The sequence below is a fragment of the Pseudophryne corroboree genome, chromosome 4 (genome assembly GCF_028390025.1).
Source record: "Pseudophryne corroboree isolate aPseCor3 chromosome 4, aPseCor3.hap2, whole genome shotgun sequence".
NCBI lineage: Eukaryota > Metazoa > Chordata > Amphibia > Anura > Myobatrachidae > Pseudophryne > Pseudophryne corroboree.
The window spans coordinates 491,694,355-491,707,912 of record NC_086447.1 but is presented as its reverse complement, the minus strand read 5'-3'; the positions used below and the strand labels follow the sequence as shown (position 1 = coordinate 491,707,912).

Below are 13,558 nucleotides of genomic sequence, written 5' to 3'. Positions count from 1 at the left end.
TGGTTTGATCATCTACATCATACTTTTTTATTTTTTCTGTATATATATATTTTTTTTCTCTCACCCCCACCCCGTGGACTATGAAACCCCCCGGCAGTTCTTATTTGGACCTTCTCGCTATTCCCACATTGGTCTCCTGGGTGATGTATATATGATCTTAAAACAATATAAGTTTCCTCTTAACAATGTAATCTTAAACGCCTGTTTCCGGTTTCATATAATTCCATATGCCTAACTGCCTGTTTTTCTATGTTTCACCTGTCCATTTAGAGGTGGGCTGACGCCATTTTAGCTGCTCACCCATATCCCTTATCCCCTCCCCTCCCTACTACTTCCCATCTCCCCCCCTCCCTTACACCCCCTCCCCCTACCTCACTCCTTCCCCCCTCCCCCATTCCCTATGCTGCTCATTATAGTGGTTGCTGGCTAGGAGCAAAGTCCTCCTTACTGCCTTCGGTTATCACATTACTTATAATACCGTGAAGTTGTTGTACGAATATTGCTGTGGGACCCCTCGGTGGGTCCTATATTTTCTTCTCATCTCTATGTCTCTACTATCCTTTTGTCCTCTCCCTCCCTTCCCTCCTCTTGTGTCTCTTCCCACCCTCCATTGCTTATGGGATTGTAAGATGTCCTTCTGTATGATTACTTATTACTTAATGCCTTATGTCTGCTATTAAAGTGGGTACATGGAATGTTGGGGGTATCCATTCCCCTATCAAGAGGAAGAAGATCCTGCTTTATTTAAATAGACTACATATGGATATAGTGTTTATACAGGAGACGCACCTTCTCGCCCCGGAGGCCCAAAAATTGGGTGTCTTGGGCTGGCAGGTGCTCTCCGACGCTCCCTATTCTTCTAAGGCTAGGGGTGTGTTGATCCTTGCTAAACGTAGCTTACATATTGAGGTCCTTACCACCCTGCGCGACCCTGCTGGTAGATTCCTAGTACTTGAAATTTTACTCCATAATACTAAATATGTTTTATGTTCTGTATATGCCCCAAACTCATATTCAAAGGTTTTTTTCAAGAGTCTTATAACTACACTGTGCCCGTTTATGTCCTGCCCAATGATTGTGGGTGGAGACTTCAATATTGTGGTCTCCGCTTATATGGATTCGAACTCCTCCGCTCGTGCACGCTCCCCTCCTACCTTGGGTATCCCCTTTTTTGCACAACAACTGCATCTGACTGATGCTTGGAGATTTCTCCATCCCACTGACAGGGAGTACTCGTGTCTCTCGGCTGCCCATGGCACTCTGTCCAGAATAGATTTTTTATTGCTATCGGATTCCCTGATTTCTCAAAATACTGAAGCGCAGATGGAAACAATTTCCCTTTCTGACCACGCTCTGATTTGGGTTTCCCTTACCACTTCATTAGACTATGGCTCCTTTAAATGCTGGCGTTTCCCCACTTCCTTTACCTCTTCCCTACAATTTCGAAACAGGTTGGAGGCGTTTTGGGAGGAGTTCAGACTGGATAATGCAAGTATTACTGATACTGACCCTCTACTGTTCTGGCAGGCCTCGAAGGCGGTTATACGCGGTAGACTTGTGGAATATGTTTCCACGAGAAAGAAACAATTTCTCTCCGAGTTTAAAACCTCCCAACGCTGCCTAACTGATGCCTACCAACAATTTAAACAGTGCCCGTCTCCTGCCTCAAAGAAGGTATATTTGGAGTGTAAGTGTCGGTTTGGTGCTGTATTGGCATTAATGGGCGACCGCCATACCTTCAACAAAAATCACCGCTTATATAGGTACGGCAATAAAACAGGCTGTCTTCTTTCAAATCTTCTGCGGGGTTCAGTGCCTTCCTCAGTGATCCAGACACTCAAGCGAGACGATGGCTCGTTAGCTACCAAGTCTGTGGACATGGCGCAGCTCCTCTCAGAATTTTACACTGACATTTACTCCCCTCCCCCTCTTGATTTATCAGCTAAGACTTCTTTCTGGAACTCAGTTTCCTTGCCTCAAATATCAACATCAGCGGCGGGGGATCTTTGCTTGCCGATTACTACCCAGGAGGTGGAGGCGGCGATCAAACATCTTAAGCCTTTGAAAGCCCCTGGACCTGATGGGTTCTCTGGAGAATTCTACAAAATGCTCCTACCTAAACTGTTGGATCCTCTGACCCTAGTATTTAATAAAATTTTATCTTCCCACTCCCTCCCTCTGTACTTTAACGAAGCCCTGATATGTCTCCTTCCCAAACCTGGGAGGGACCCCCATCTCCCCGGCTCATACCGACCCATCTCCCTGCTCAACGTTGACTATAAACTGTTTACGAAAATCATTGCAGATAGATTAAAGGGACTGCTCCCTTCCATTATTCATCCTGACCAAACTGGTTTCATCTCAGGCCGACATTCCACTAACAATATCCGTAAAGTTCTTGCCGCGGCCACCTGGTTGCACTCCAGCGGAGACCCTGACCCCCAATACGTCCTCTCTCTAGACGCGGAGAAAGCGTTTGATCTTGTTAGTTGGGATCACTTATATACGACACTGGATAGGTTTGGGTTTCCGCTGGACCTGATCAACATGATACGTAATCTGTATTCCCCCTCCTCGTCTCGCATTATGTGTAATGGCTATTTGTCTGCTCCCATTCTTCTTCACCGAGGCACAAGGCAGGGCTGCCCCCTTTCCCCACTTTTATTTGCTATCGCCATAGAGCCCCTGGCTATTAAACTGCGTCATCTCCCAGACTACTCCGGAGTAATGGTTCACGAACATGAGCTTCATGTGAGTTTGTTTGCAGATGACATGCTCCTCTTTATTTCACGGCCTGAGACCTCTGTCCCGCCGATAATGAAGGCTATTTCTGAGTTTGGCGCTTTTGCGGGTTATCGTGTTAATGCCTCTAAGTCTGAGCTCTTCCCACTCAATCCGACTGCCTGTCAGCGCCCCTCGGTCCCCACCCTTACTCAATTTAAGAGGAACACTTTAGGCCTCAAGTATTTGGGTATATATATATCCCTGTGAATATTTTAGACCTATACTCGGTCAACTATACCGCTGTTTTTAACAAAGTGTCCCAACTGCTATCCACTTGGTCTTCTCTACCTGTTTCCCTACTAGGAAGAGTAGCTATTTTGAAGAGTATTATATTCCCCAAGATCTCCTACCTCCTCCAGATGATACCTATCCAGCCCCCTGCCAAAGACTTAAAGGAGTATGATAGAATGTTCTTTAAATTCCTGTGGAATCGCAAGAGGTCTCGGATCTCTCTTCCTAAACTTAAACTCCCCCGTGCCCAGGGTGGATTGGCTGTCCCAGACCTCTTGGCTTTCTTCCAGGCTGCGAACTTTAGATACATTTCGGATTGGTTAAGGGGCACCTCCTCATATGTTAATTATGACATGGAACAGAGCCTTGTACATCCTTATGACCTCAAGGCCTTGCTGCATACCCCAAAAGCCCTACTCCCACCTATGGTACGCCCTAATATTCTTTTCTGGGACGCGTATCGCTCCTGGTGGGCCATTAACAAGGCCATGCATCGCAACCCGGAATACTCTCCTTTTATCCCCTTATGCGGAAACCCCTGCTTCACTCCTCCCCTCGATAATACCAAATTCCTCACATGGAAATCTAGGGGCATTGCCCTCATTCGAGACGTTTTTGACCCGGGTGGACATATACTGTCATTTGCAGACTTAACCGAGAGACACGGTGTACCTTCATCTGATTTCTTTATGTTCCTCCAGGTCCGCCATTATGTACAATCTCTCCCCATCCCTCCTGTGCACGAGCGGAGAAAGGATCCTCTGTCCGCCCTGTTAGTCACATTACCAAACTTCTCATACAAGATATGCTGGCTATACCGGGACTTACTACCTGGCAGGCCGGAGGATTTTTGGCCCCCCATGTTGTCAAAATGGTCGAGTGAGTGGTCCTGGGACCCATCGGTGGAGTGTTTCCTCTCACTCCTTCCCGCTATCCTGAAAGCCCTACATTCTGCTCAGCTTCAGGAAATCCACTTTAAATTTTTACATCGGGCATATATTGCCCCGGGACAACGCAAATATATGGTTTCTACAGACTCAGGTCGTTGCCCCAAATGTAAAGCACCAAATGCCCTCTTTATGCATAACTTCTGGCACTGCCCGAAGATTAAACGATTCTGGAATAAAGTAGTGTGGTATATAAAATCTACTTTCCGGATCTCTCTCCCTGTGGACCCAGTGGCACTCCTCGGCCTTAATACTTCAACCTGGCGTTTACCTCCATCTCAGGCCTATTGCGTTCCGTTTTTATACGTATTACTGACCTTGGGGAAGAAGTTAATTTTGAATCATTGGATATACCGAACCTCTCCCTCCTTGGGTAACCTCAAGTCTCTACTAACTAATACACTGTACTTTGAACGCCAATCCACTCTCCCAGATCTTGACCGTAACGCACTGCGTTTTTATAGGAAATGGGTAATATATATTGACTCCCTTCCACCCCCACAACGATCTCATGTACTGAAATTGTTTGATTCCCTTAGTTGGGATTCTTACCGCAAACTCTATATTTCCATTGGTGATGATTCACCTTTAGAAACGGGATGATGCTCGCTCCCATACCTTGATACTGAGTGATTTGATCCCTACGTTCCCTATATAAGTGTGCCTTATCATGTATGATGAATTTCCCTTAGGCATCTGCAACCCCCCCCCCCCCTCCTCCCCCCCCCCTCTTCCTCCCTCATACTTCTTATCCATGTCTTTGTTGCTTTTCTTTCCTCTTTCTTTTTCTCTATGATTGTTCTGTTGATTTTGGTTTTGGTATATATGTAAAGGACTGTGTGCAGTTTTTCTTTCAAAATGTATTATAGGCCTAGCTCGCTGTTTATATACATTACTGCTGCTGCTTTGGTATTGTCCTTTGCACTGCTCGCTTCTGCACACAGTGCCAATGGTAGTGGTGGTGTGTGATATTATGCCATACCTTTTGTTGCCTATTTTGTAACCCATAAGCATTTTACATGCATTTGTACTGCATTGTTTTTTCTGCTTTTCTTTCTCTCTATGTCTTTATGTGGAAAAATCTAATAAACATATTTAAAAAAAAAAAAAATACATTAATAGCAAGAGATTAAAGAAGGAGAGTATAGGCCCTTTAAAAGACAAGTTGGGAGTCTTAAGCAAAAATGATAATGACATAGCGGACACACTAAATGAGTTTTTTTCAACAGTATTCACTAGAGAGGACCCAATTCAGGGACTGACACTCAATCTCAATAATGAGAATATGACACTGATAGGTACTTATTTAAGCGAGGAAGTAGTCTGTGACCGATTAAAACATTTAAAGATTAATAAATCACCACGGCCCGATGGCATTCATCCAAGGGTTCTAATGGAGCTTCACTCTGAACTGGCAAAACCGCTATCTTTGATCTTTAAGGATTCAGTTATATCAGGTATGGTTCCCAAAGACTGGCGTATAGCGGAAGTAGTGCCTATATTCAAAAAGGGAAGTAAAGCTGAACCAGGTAATTATAGACCAGTTAGTCTTACATCTATAGTGGGGAAAGTATTGGAAGGTATTCTAAGATATAGTATTCAGAAGTTCCTTGAAACCAATAAGGTCATTAAAAGGAATCAACATGGGTTTATGAAGGACAGATCCTGTCAAACCAACTTACTTGGCTTTTATGAAACAGTAAGCGCAAACCTAGATCAGGGTAAAGACGTGGATGTAATCTATTTAGACTTTGCCAAAGCGTTCGATACTGTACCACACATGAGACTTATCTACAAGCTACAAGAATCAGGGCTAGGAAGCACAATATGCACTTGGGTCAAAAACTGGTTAGATAATAGGGAGCAGCGCGTTGTGGCTAATGGATCTTTTTCAACTTGGACTGAAGTGCTAAGTGGTTTGCCGCAAGGCTCAGTATTAGGACCGCTATTGTTCAATATTTTCATTAACGACCTAACAGAAGGTCTAAAGAGCATGGTGTCAATTTTTGCAGATGATACCAAATTGTGTAAGGCTATAAATACAGAGGAGGATGCTGAGTCTCTTCAGAACGACTTAGTTAAATTAGAAGCATGGGCAGCCAAATGGAGAATGCGCTTCAACACAGACAAGTGTAAGGTAATGCACTGTGGTAACAAGAACAAAAATTACACCTACCTACTAAATGGGGTAAAATTAGGGGATTCTGTACTGGAAAAGGACTTAGGTGTCCTCATAGATAGCAAGCTAAGCAGTAGTACCCAAAGTAGGACTGCAGCAAAGAAGGCTAATAAGATATTAGCATGCATAAAACGGGGTATTGATGCTAGGGACGAGAGTATTATACTCCCGTTATATAAATCACTAGTGAGGCCACACCTTGAATACTGTGTACAATTCTGGGCACCGTACTACAAAAAGGATATCCTGGAGCTTGAAAAGGTACAGAGGAGGGCGACCAAACTAATTAAGGGCATGGAGACGATGGAATACAAGGAAAGGCTTGAAAGACTAGGCATGTTTACATTGGAAAAGCGGAGACTAAGAGGGGATATGATCAACATCTACAAATATATAAGGGGACAATACACAGAGCTTGCGCGGGACCTGTTTTTGGTTAGATCAACACAGAGGACTCGTGGACACTCGCTCAGGTTAGAGGAGAGGAGATTCCGCACAATACGGCATAAAGGCTTTTTCACGGTAAGGACAATACGTGTTTGGAATTCCCTGCCTGAGGGAGTTGTAATGGCGGAATCTGTCAACACCTTTAAGAATGGGTTAGATAAATTCCTAATGGATAAGGATATCCAGGGGTATGGTGCATAGTCATGCATTATAGTTACTATAAATAGGGATAAAATGCAACGGCTGACAGCAGCATCAGTCAGAAATTTTAGTCAAATCATCATGCATAGGAGACCACAAATAGGTTGAACTTGATGGACAATTGTCTTTTTTCAACCTCAGATACTATGTTACTATGTTAACATTGCATTAATAAGCTATTCCAAGCTAGCCCAGATTTAAGTCATGGAAACCAAAATTAGCTTGGGTGAAGGCATTAACACTTAGTAAAACATTATTGGGTAAAAGAGGGGTTACAGTGGTAACATATATTAATGTTGGAAATAATGGTGCACTTTGGTCCAAGGAGAAGGGCTATAGACGTAGAGCTGGATTATTGGGCATATTTATCACAATCCACGTTCAACAAAGAGTTGACTCTGATCCTGATTCGGGATCACAAACCAAACATTTGCGTATAACTCCAATGGTGGGAGGGCTGCACATGCGTAAGACTTGTTATGCATGTTTGCAAAATGGGTATTGCATCATTGTCGGGACCGTATTAACCTATGGCCGGGCCCCTAGGCTTTCAGGTATTTCGGCTCCCTCAGGCACTCAATCTTTCACCCCACCACTGCTGACATTTGGGAAGCAGAACTTATACCATCAGTTACACTTTCAGTATTCACACAGGGACATTACCCAGTATAAAGTCTGCTGATGCTCATACAAAACATTGGGGCAGATGTATTAAGCCTGGAGAAGTGATAAAGAAGTGATAAGTAGAAGGTGATAACTCACCAGCCAATCATTACAGGTTTAAAAAATTACAGTTAGGAGCTGATTGGCTGGTACATTATCACCTTCCACTTATCACTTCTTTATCACTTCTCCAGGTTTTTATATTGCAGTAACCTGTACTGAATTACATGACGTAATTCTGGCCACACACGCACACAATAATATTCAGCAACTGGCCTTATGCCTGACTAATAACCCATCTGATATCAGATCTTTGTTATGAATGCTGGAAAAGATCACAATTGTCAGAATATCTATGCATGTATTCTGCAATTGCACTAACAAGCCTTATCGGCCAACTGCACATGCAATCCCATGTGCAGAAAAGATGACGCCAGCCTCTCAGTTCCCATGGCCAGTCTGCGTGACCATAGACTTACTTGCTTGGGGAGTCCATGTTCCTCATTTATGCGTCGACGTGTATGCAGTTGCTGAGACTTTGCAATGGCTTCAGTGGGCGTCTATTCATTTCTGGGCGGGAGCTTCACTTGTGATGTTTAGCAAAGTCCATACCCTCAAATTGCAGCTGCGTAGACTTTTGCATACAAATCTGAATCGGGCTCTCGGTGAACAGAAAAAGCGGATAACAGCAAATCTGTGAAAAGTGAACACTGAAATCTATTTTGATTATCTGTATTATAATTATGCAAATGAACCTTACTGGTCGTTTTAACCTGGGTTCACTGGATTTGGATAAAAAATGGTATTCTGATCACATATGATACGGGCCTAATTATGGAGAGCTGAATGACCCACTTGCAGTTAGAATGGGTTTAATTGGTGGCAATACATCTTTTCTATTGCTTGTGCAGGTAATAGGCCCTACACACTGGCCGATCCGCCGCCGAGCTGCCCGATGGTGGATACAGCCGACGGGCGACCCGGCGGCGGAGGGGCAGTGACAGGGGGAGTGAAGTTTCTTCACTCCCCCCGTCACCCGGCTGCATTGAAGTGCAGGCAAATATGGACGAGATCGTCCATATTGGACTGCATGTACAGCCGACGGGGGACCAGCGATTAACGAGCTCGGGGCCGCGCATTGTTCATCGCTGGTGCCTCCACACTGCACAATATGAACGTCATCTCGTTCATTAATGAACGAGATCGTTCATATCGTGCAGTCATGTCGGCCAGTGTGTAGGGCCCTTAAGATGCGGGGTCACTGTATTATATTCTTGCCCCATAAACCATACCTTTTTGCTGATGAGTTAGCAGACAGGGTATGGTATGAAATCCCGGTGGTCGAAATACTGACACTGAAATACCGAATAAATAAGAAAAGAAGTTAACCCAGCGCTAATCAATTGCGATTTCTGTGCAGCTGACAAAAGACAGGGGTCACTCAACCCTGTATCTAGAAAATCTAGAAAAAAGCAGCAAAATTGCAGCGCACAGAGAAAGCATAAATCATTAAAAAAGAAGGTTTTAATTTGTTAAAACAATTTATTATAACCTTTGAACAAATATGTGTAGAATTTAAAACACATCACCAACTAATAATATTTTCTGCACTGAACAATCCAACAAATTCATGATGTAATCTACAGCCAAACCTATATTAAAAAGCAAGAAAAGCTCTATTTAATGTTACCTTGTAACTAATCTCAAAATGTATCAACAATGTTGCATTGCATTCATCAACATTGTTGATACATTTTGAGATTAGTTACAAGGTAACATTAAATAGAGCTTTTCTTGCTTTTTAATATAGGTTTGGCTGTAGATTACATCATGAATTTGTTGGATTGTTCAGTGCAGAAAATATCATTAGTTGGTGATGTGTTTTAAATTCTACACATATTTGTTCAAAGGTTATAATAAATTGTTTTAACAAATTAAAACCTTTTTTAACAGTTAGAATCCTGACCTCGAGCACAGCATGTCCACTCGCGGTATCGCTGCGTCTGCCACACTTCGGGTAATGGTGTGGACCACCACACAAGTGGGGTTTCTGTGCGGCGGTCGGGATTGCGGCCGCCAGCATTTCAATGGGTGCCAGGATCCCGACTGTCGGGAATTTAACTGTGGGCCAGCAGGCACTGTAAGACGTTATTGAAACAAAATATATAGGGTTACTGATGTTAATAACATAATATAGTATGTGATCTGCGGGATATCTGTTTGCTAGTAAGAGTCCAGGAAGGATTTGTGTCCCTCTTAAGGCAAAATGGACTATTTTTAATAGCTTTATTTTTTTTTTTTTGTCCTTTCCCTGGACTATATAGTATTTTTCAGTATGAAAGTTTCACGTTGGTTGGTTTAACTGTTATCATGTTTTCCTGTAGGTCATCACAGAGGGTACGAGTTGCAGTAATTGGAGGAGGACTGGTTGGTCTTTCAACAGCACTTTACATCACTGAATCTCTTCCACAGTGCTTAGTCACTGTTATTTCAGAGAAATTCTCCCCAAACACCACAGGCGATGTTGCCGCTGGATGCCTCATCCCTCACATCTTTCCCGGTAAATGGCATCTGCCAGTGCCAACTTATATATTATATAAGAGCTGACTGATCTTTCAAAACCTGGAGCTGTACAACCTGCACCTTCAGCCCCGCAGTGCCATAGCTACACTGTGTATTACCTCCCAACTAGTGGCAGCTAGGGGCCATGGCTGTACACCATTTTAGACCTTCCACATTTTATTTCAGTGTATGTATGCCTATGAAAGAGAGAAACTTGCAGGGAGTTATTTGCCGTATAATCCAAGGAATTTCGGTAGATTTTGATTATTGCAAAAAGCCAACATGCCATGCATAATTATATTTCTGCTGCGGGGTACACTGGGCTGCACAAGGAAAGACAAAGGGGTGTAGAGTAGGATCTTGATCCGAGGCACCAACAGGCTGAAAAGCTTTGACTGTTCCCAGAATGCATAGCGCCATCCTCTATAACCCCGCCTCCCTGCACAGGAGCTCAGTTTTGTAGTTGGTGCCGCAGATAGCAGGCACATAACAGAGGGGCTGGGCAGAGGGGCTGGGCAGCCCTGAGAAGAGCTTTTTAGAAGAAAAGTGAAGACTTCAAGGGCAGCAGCAGTGTGTATATGTCTTTTGACACTGCTGCAGCTCCATATTTCCCCAGCGGTGCTGTACACTCCCGAGCCCTGGTTGCCGGGTAACTGCATCAGGAGGCTCCGGTTTTCTTCCATGGTCAGGCACACACGATGGGGGCTCTCCGGGATCGCGTGGCCGTGCTTCGGGAGGTGGTGAGTGGGTCCCGCTTGCGGGACCCGTACTTTATCATGATCCGGCGTGGTCAGTGGGAGGCGGACTGTGTGCGCTGGCGGTGGACACTGTGGCAATACAGGCGATCCCACTAGATCACCAGGGCATGGGTGCAAGTCAGGTTTTCTCTTAAAGCCATTTTAATAGTACCCCACAGTACCTGGTGGTTTTGCCAGCAGGGGGATAAGGCTTAGACCTGGAGCCCCTCCCCCAGCCCCAGGGCACCATTTCCCGCAAATGTTCCCGCCCTGGAGCTGCATATCTGTCTTTTCCTCACTCCCTGTCAGTGTCTGAGCGCCATTTCTCTCAGGGTTGGTTCTATATCGGAGGGGCTGAAGGGACCTTGTGACGTATTGAGGGGAGGAGCTACGTCACCAGGGGGAGGAGCTACGGGCGAACAGGGTACCCGAAAAGTACGCTCGCCACGCTTCGGGCACGGTGGCTCGCTCCGCTCCGCTCACCACCTAATTACTAAAGGTAATAGTTGGTGGCGTGGATAGTAGAGGAACTATCCTGCTGGCCTAGCTCCTCCCCCCTTGCGTTGTAACTCCTCCCCCTTACGGAAAAGGTCCCTTAGCCCACTTGATTCTAGCATCTACCTTTCTCTCAGCTACACTGTTCCTGGGACTGCTTGGGCAAATCCTCCTGTGTAAAGCCGCCTGGTTGTCAGCGCTGTGACTTTATATGACACTTAAGTATTCTACCTGCCTATTAGACAGTGTTAGTTAAGAAAGAGTGCATTTAGTCAGGGTTTTCTAGTACAATTACCCTGTGATATACATCCAGTTCTTACTGTGCAGTGTTATATCTATTGACTACATAGCTATATCAGCTAGTCCAGTGCAGTATTATTGTTGGTAATAACCTCTGCATTGTATAACTGTGACTATATGTGTGTGCATTAGCTTGCTGAGTGGTTTCCATTTAGTGTCTCTCACTCAACCTGCAATCCCTATATTCTATAACCTGAGGGGGCTAGGTGCGTCAGGTCTTATAATAATATAGGATATTCACAAGATATACTCTAATACATATCTTTCTCTGTGATTTTAGTCACCATATCTCTCCTGTGTCCCTGCTTGTGCTGACTACACTGCGCAGGGGTTTGGGTAAGAGATATTGTGCTGCTGCCAATTGTACTGTGTTACCTGATACTGCAAGTTATATCATGTCTGCTTCTGACGGTAACAGTTCTGGGGCGGAACACACTGCCGGTGTTGCTGAAGCCACAGATCCATATGAGGAGAATATAGCAGCTGTGGGTTCTGGTTCTGGGGGCTCCTTGCCCCCCAGTGGTACTGTGGCAACGGAGGTCCATAATGACCCACCGTGGACTGCTTTTTCCACGCTTCTGCATACGCTAGTTAATAAATTAACACCCCCTATGGGACCCCCTATGCCGGTACAACCGTATGTGGTCCCTGTAGCTAATCCGCCATGGGCAGACATTTTATCTGCTCAGTTGAAGAAGTTGAACCAGTCCCTGACTACTAAAAAGCCTGACCCTCACTCGCCTAAGTCCAAGGGGTCCTCTAAGCCAGCTCTTATCTCCTCACAATCCACTGCTGTCACTGACACCTCGTCTGATGAAGATGGCACTTACACTGACCCCACAGATTCTGACTCAGATACTGCTGATGGGGAGGGTGGTTCACATGTGGATGTTCCTGATCTTTGGGAGGCTATTAAGTTGATTTTACAGATTACAGATGATCCCGAGCCATCCGTCCCTCCTAAGAAACCAGATAGGTTCAAGCGTCAGAAGGTGGTTAAACAAGTTTTACCTCACTCTGACCACCTAGTGGATATACGTCAGGAACCCTGGGAAAACCCGGGTAAGAAGCTTGTGCCTCAAAAGAAGATGCTGGCTCGCTATCCCCTCGCGCCAGAGCTGTCTAAAAATTGGGAAACACCTCCTCCAGTAGACTCACATGTGGCTAGGATGGTAGTTTCCTCAGCTCTACCTGTCACTACCGTTACGTCTCTAAAAGAGCCTACGGATAAATGTGTGGAGGGTTGTCTAAAAGCGATTTACACCCTCACGGGTGCTGCACAAAGGCCCACTATTGCAGCAACATGGGCTGCAGAGGCTATTGAGGCATGGGCCTTGGAGTTAGAAGCTGAAATCTCTTCTGACCATGCTAGACAATGCTTGTCATATATTGTCGCAGCTTCTCGCTATGCTAAAGAGGCGGCTTCTGATGCCGGTATCCTAGCAGCCAAGGCCTCTACTGCATCAGTCCTGGCTCACCGGATTTTGTGGCTGAGATCCTGGTCTGTAGATCTGAACTCTAGAAAAACCCTGGAGGTACTCCTTTTCAAGGGAGATATTCTGTTTGGGGAGGACTTAAATAAGATTGTGGCTGATTTGGCTACTGCCAAAACCGCCTGTCTGCTAAGTACCGCTCCTTCTGTCTCGAAGGCTAAAGGTACTTCCTTTCGCCCCTTTCGCCCTTCAGGTAAAGCAAAAGGTCAGGCGTACAACAAGCAGGCCCTCACTTCCAAACCTGGTAAGCCAAAGCCCAAAAGAGCCTGGGCGGCCCGTCAGCCGGCTTCCAAGACCGATAAGCCTGCCGCATGACGGGGCGGGCCTCCCCCTGGGGGATACCAGGGTGGGGGGCCGGCTTCTAGGGTATACTCAGGAATGGTTGAAGACCACTTCAGATGCCTGGGTACAGGAAGTCGTCACTCAAGGTTATGCCATAGCCTTCAAGAACCGACCCCTCATCGATTTTGCTGGACAGACGTCCCGTTGGACCAGACAAAGGAAAACACTACATTCGGT

General features: G+C 45.2%; 1 protein-coding gene across 2 annotated transcripts in view; it reads left to right on the top strand.

The window, feature by feature from the left end:
• DDO (D-aspartate oxidase) overlaps positions 1-13,558 on the top strand; it is a 65,716-nt gene that overhangs the window by 41,521 nt on the left and 10,637 nt on the right. For both annotated transcript variants that reach the window (XM_063917131.1, XM_063917132.1), the window contains exon 2: positions 9,837-10,012. In XM_063917131.1, coding sequence (XP_063773201.1) covers positions 9,837-10,012 — 176 coding nt within the window. The remainder of the gene's footprint in view (positions 1-9,836; positions 10,013-13,558) is intronic.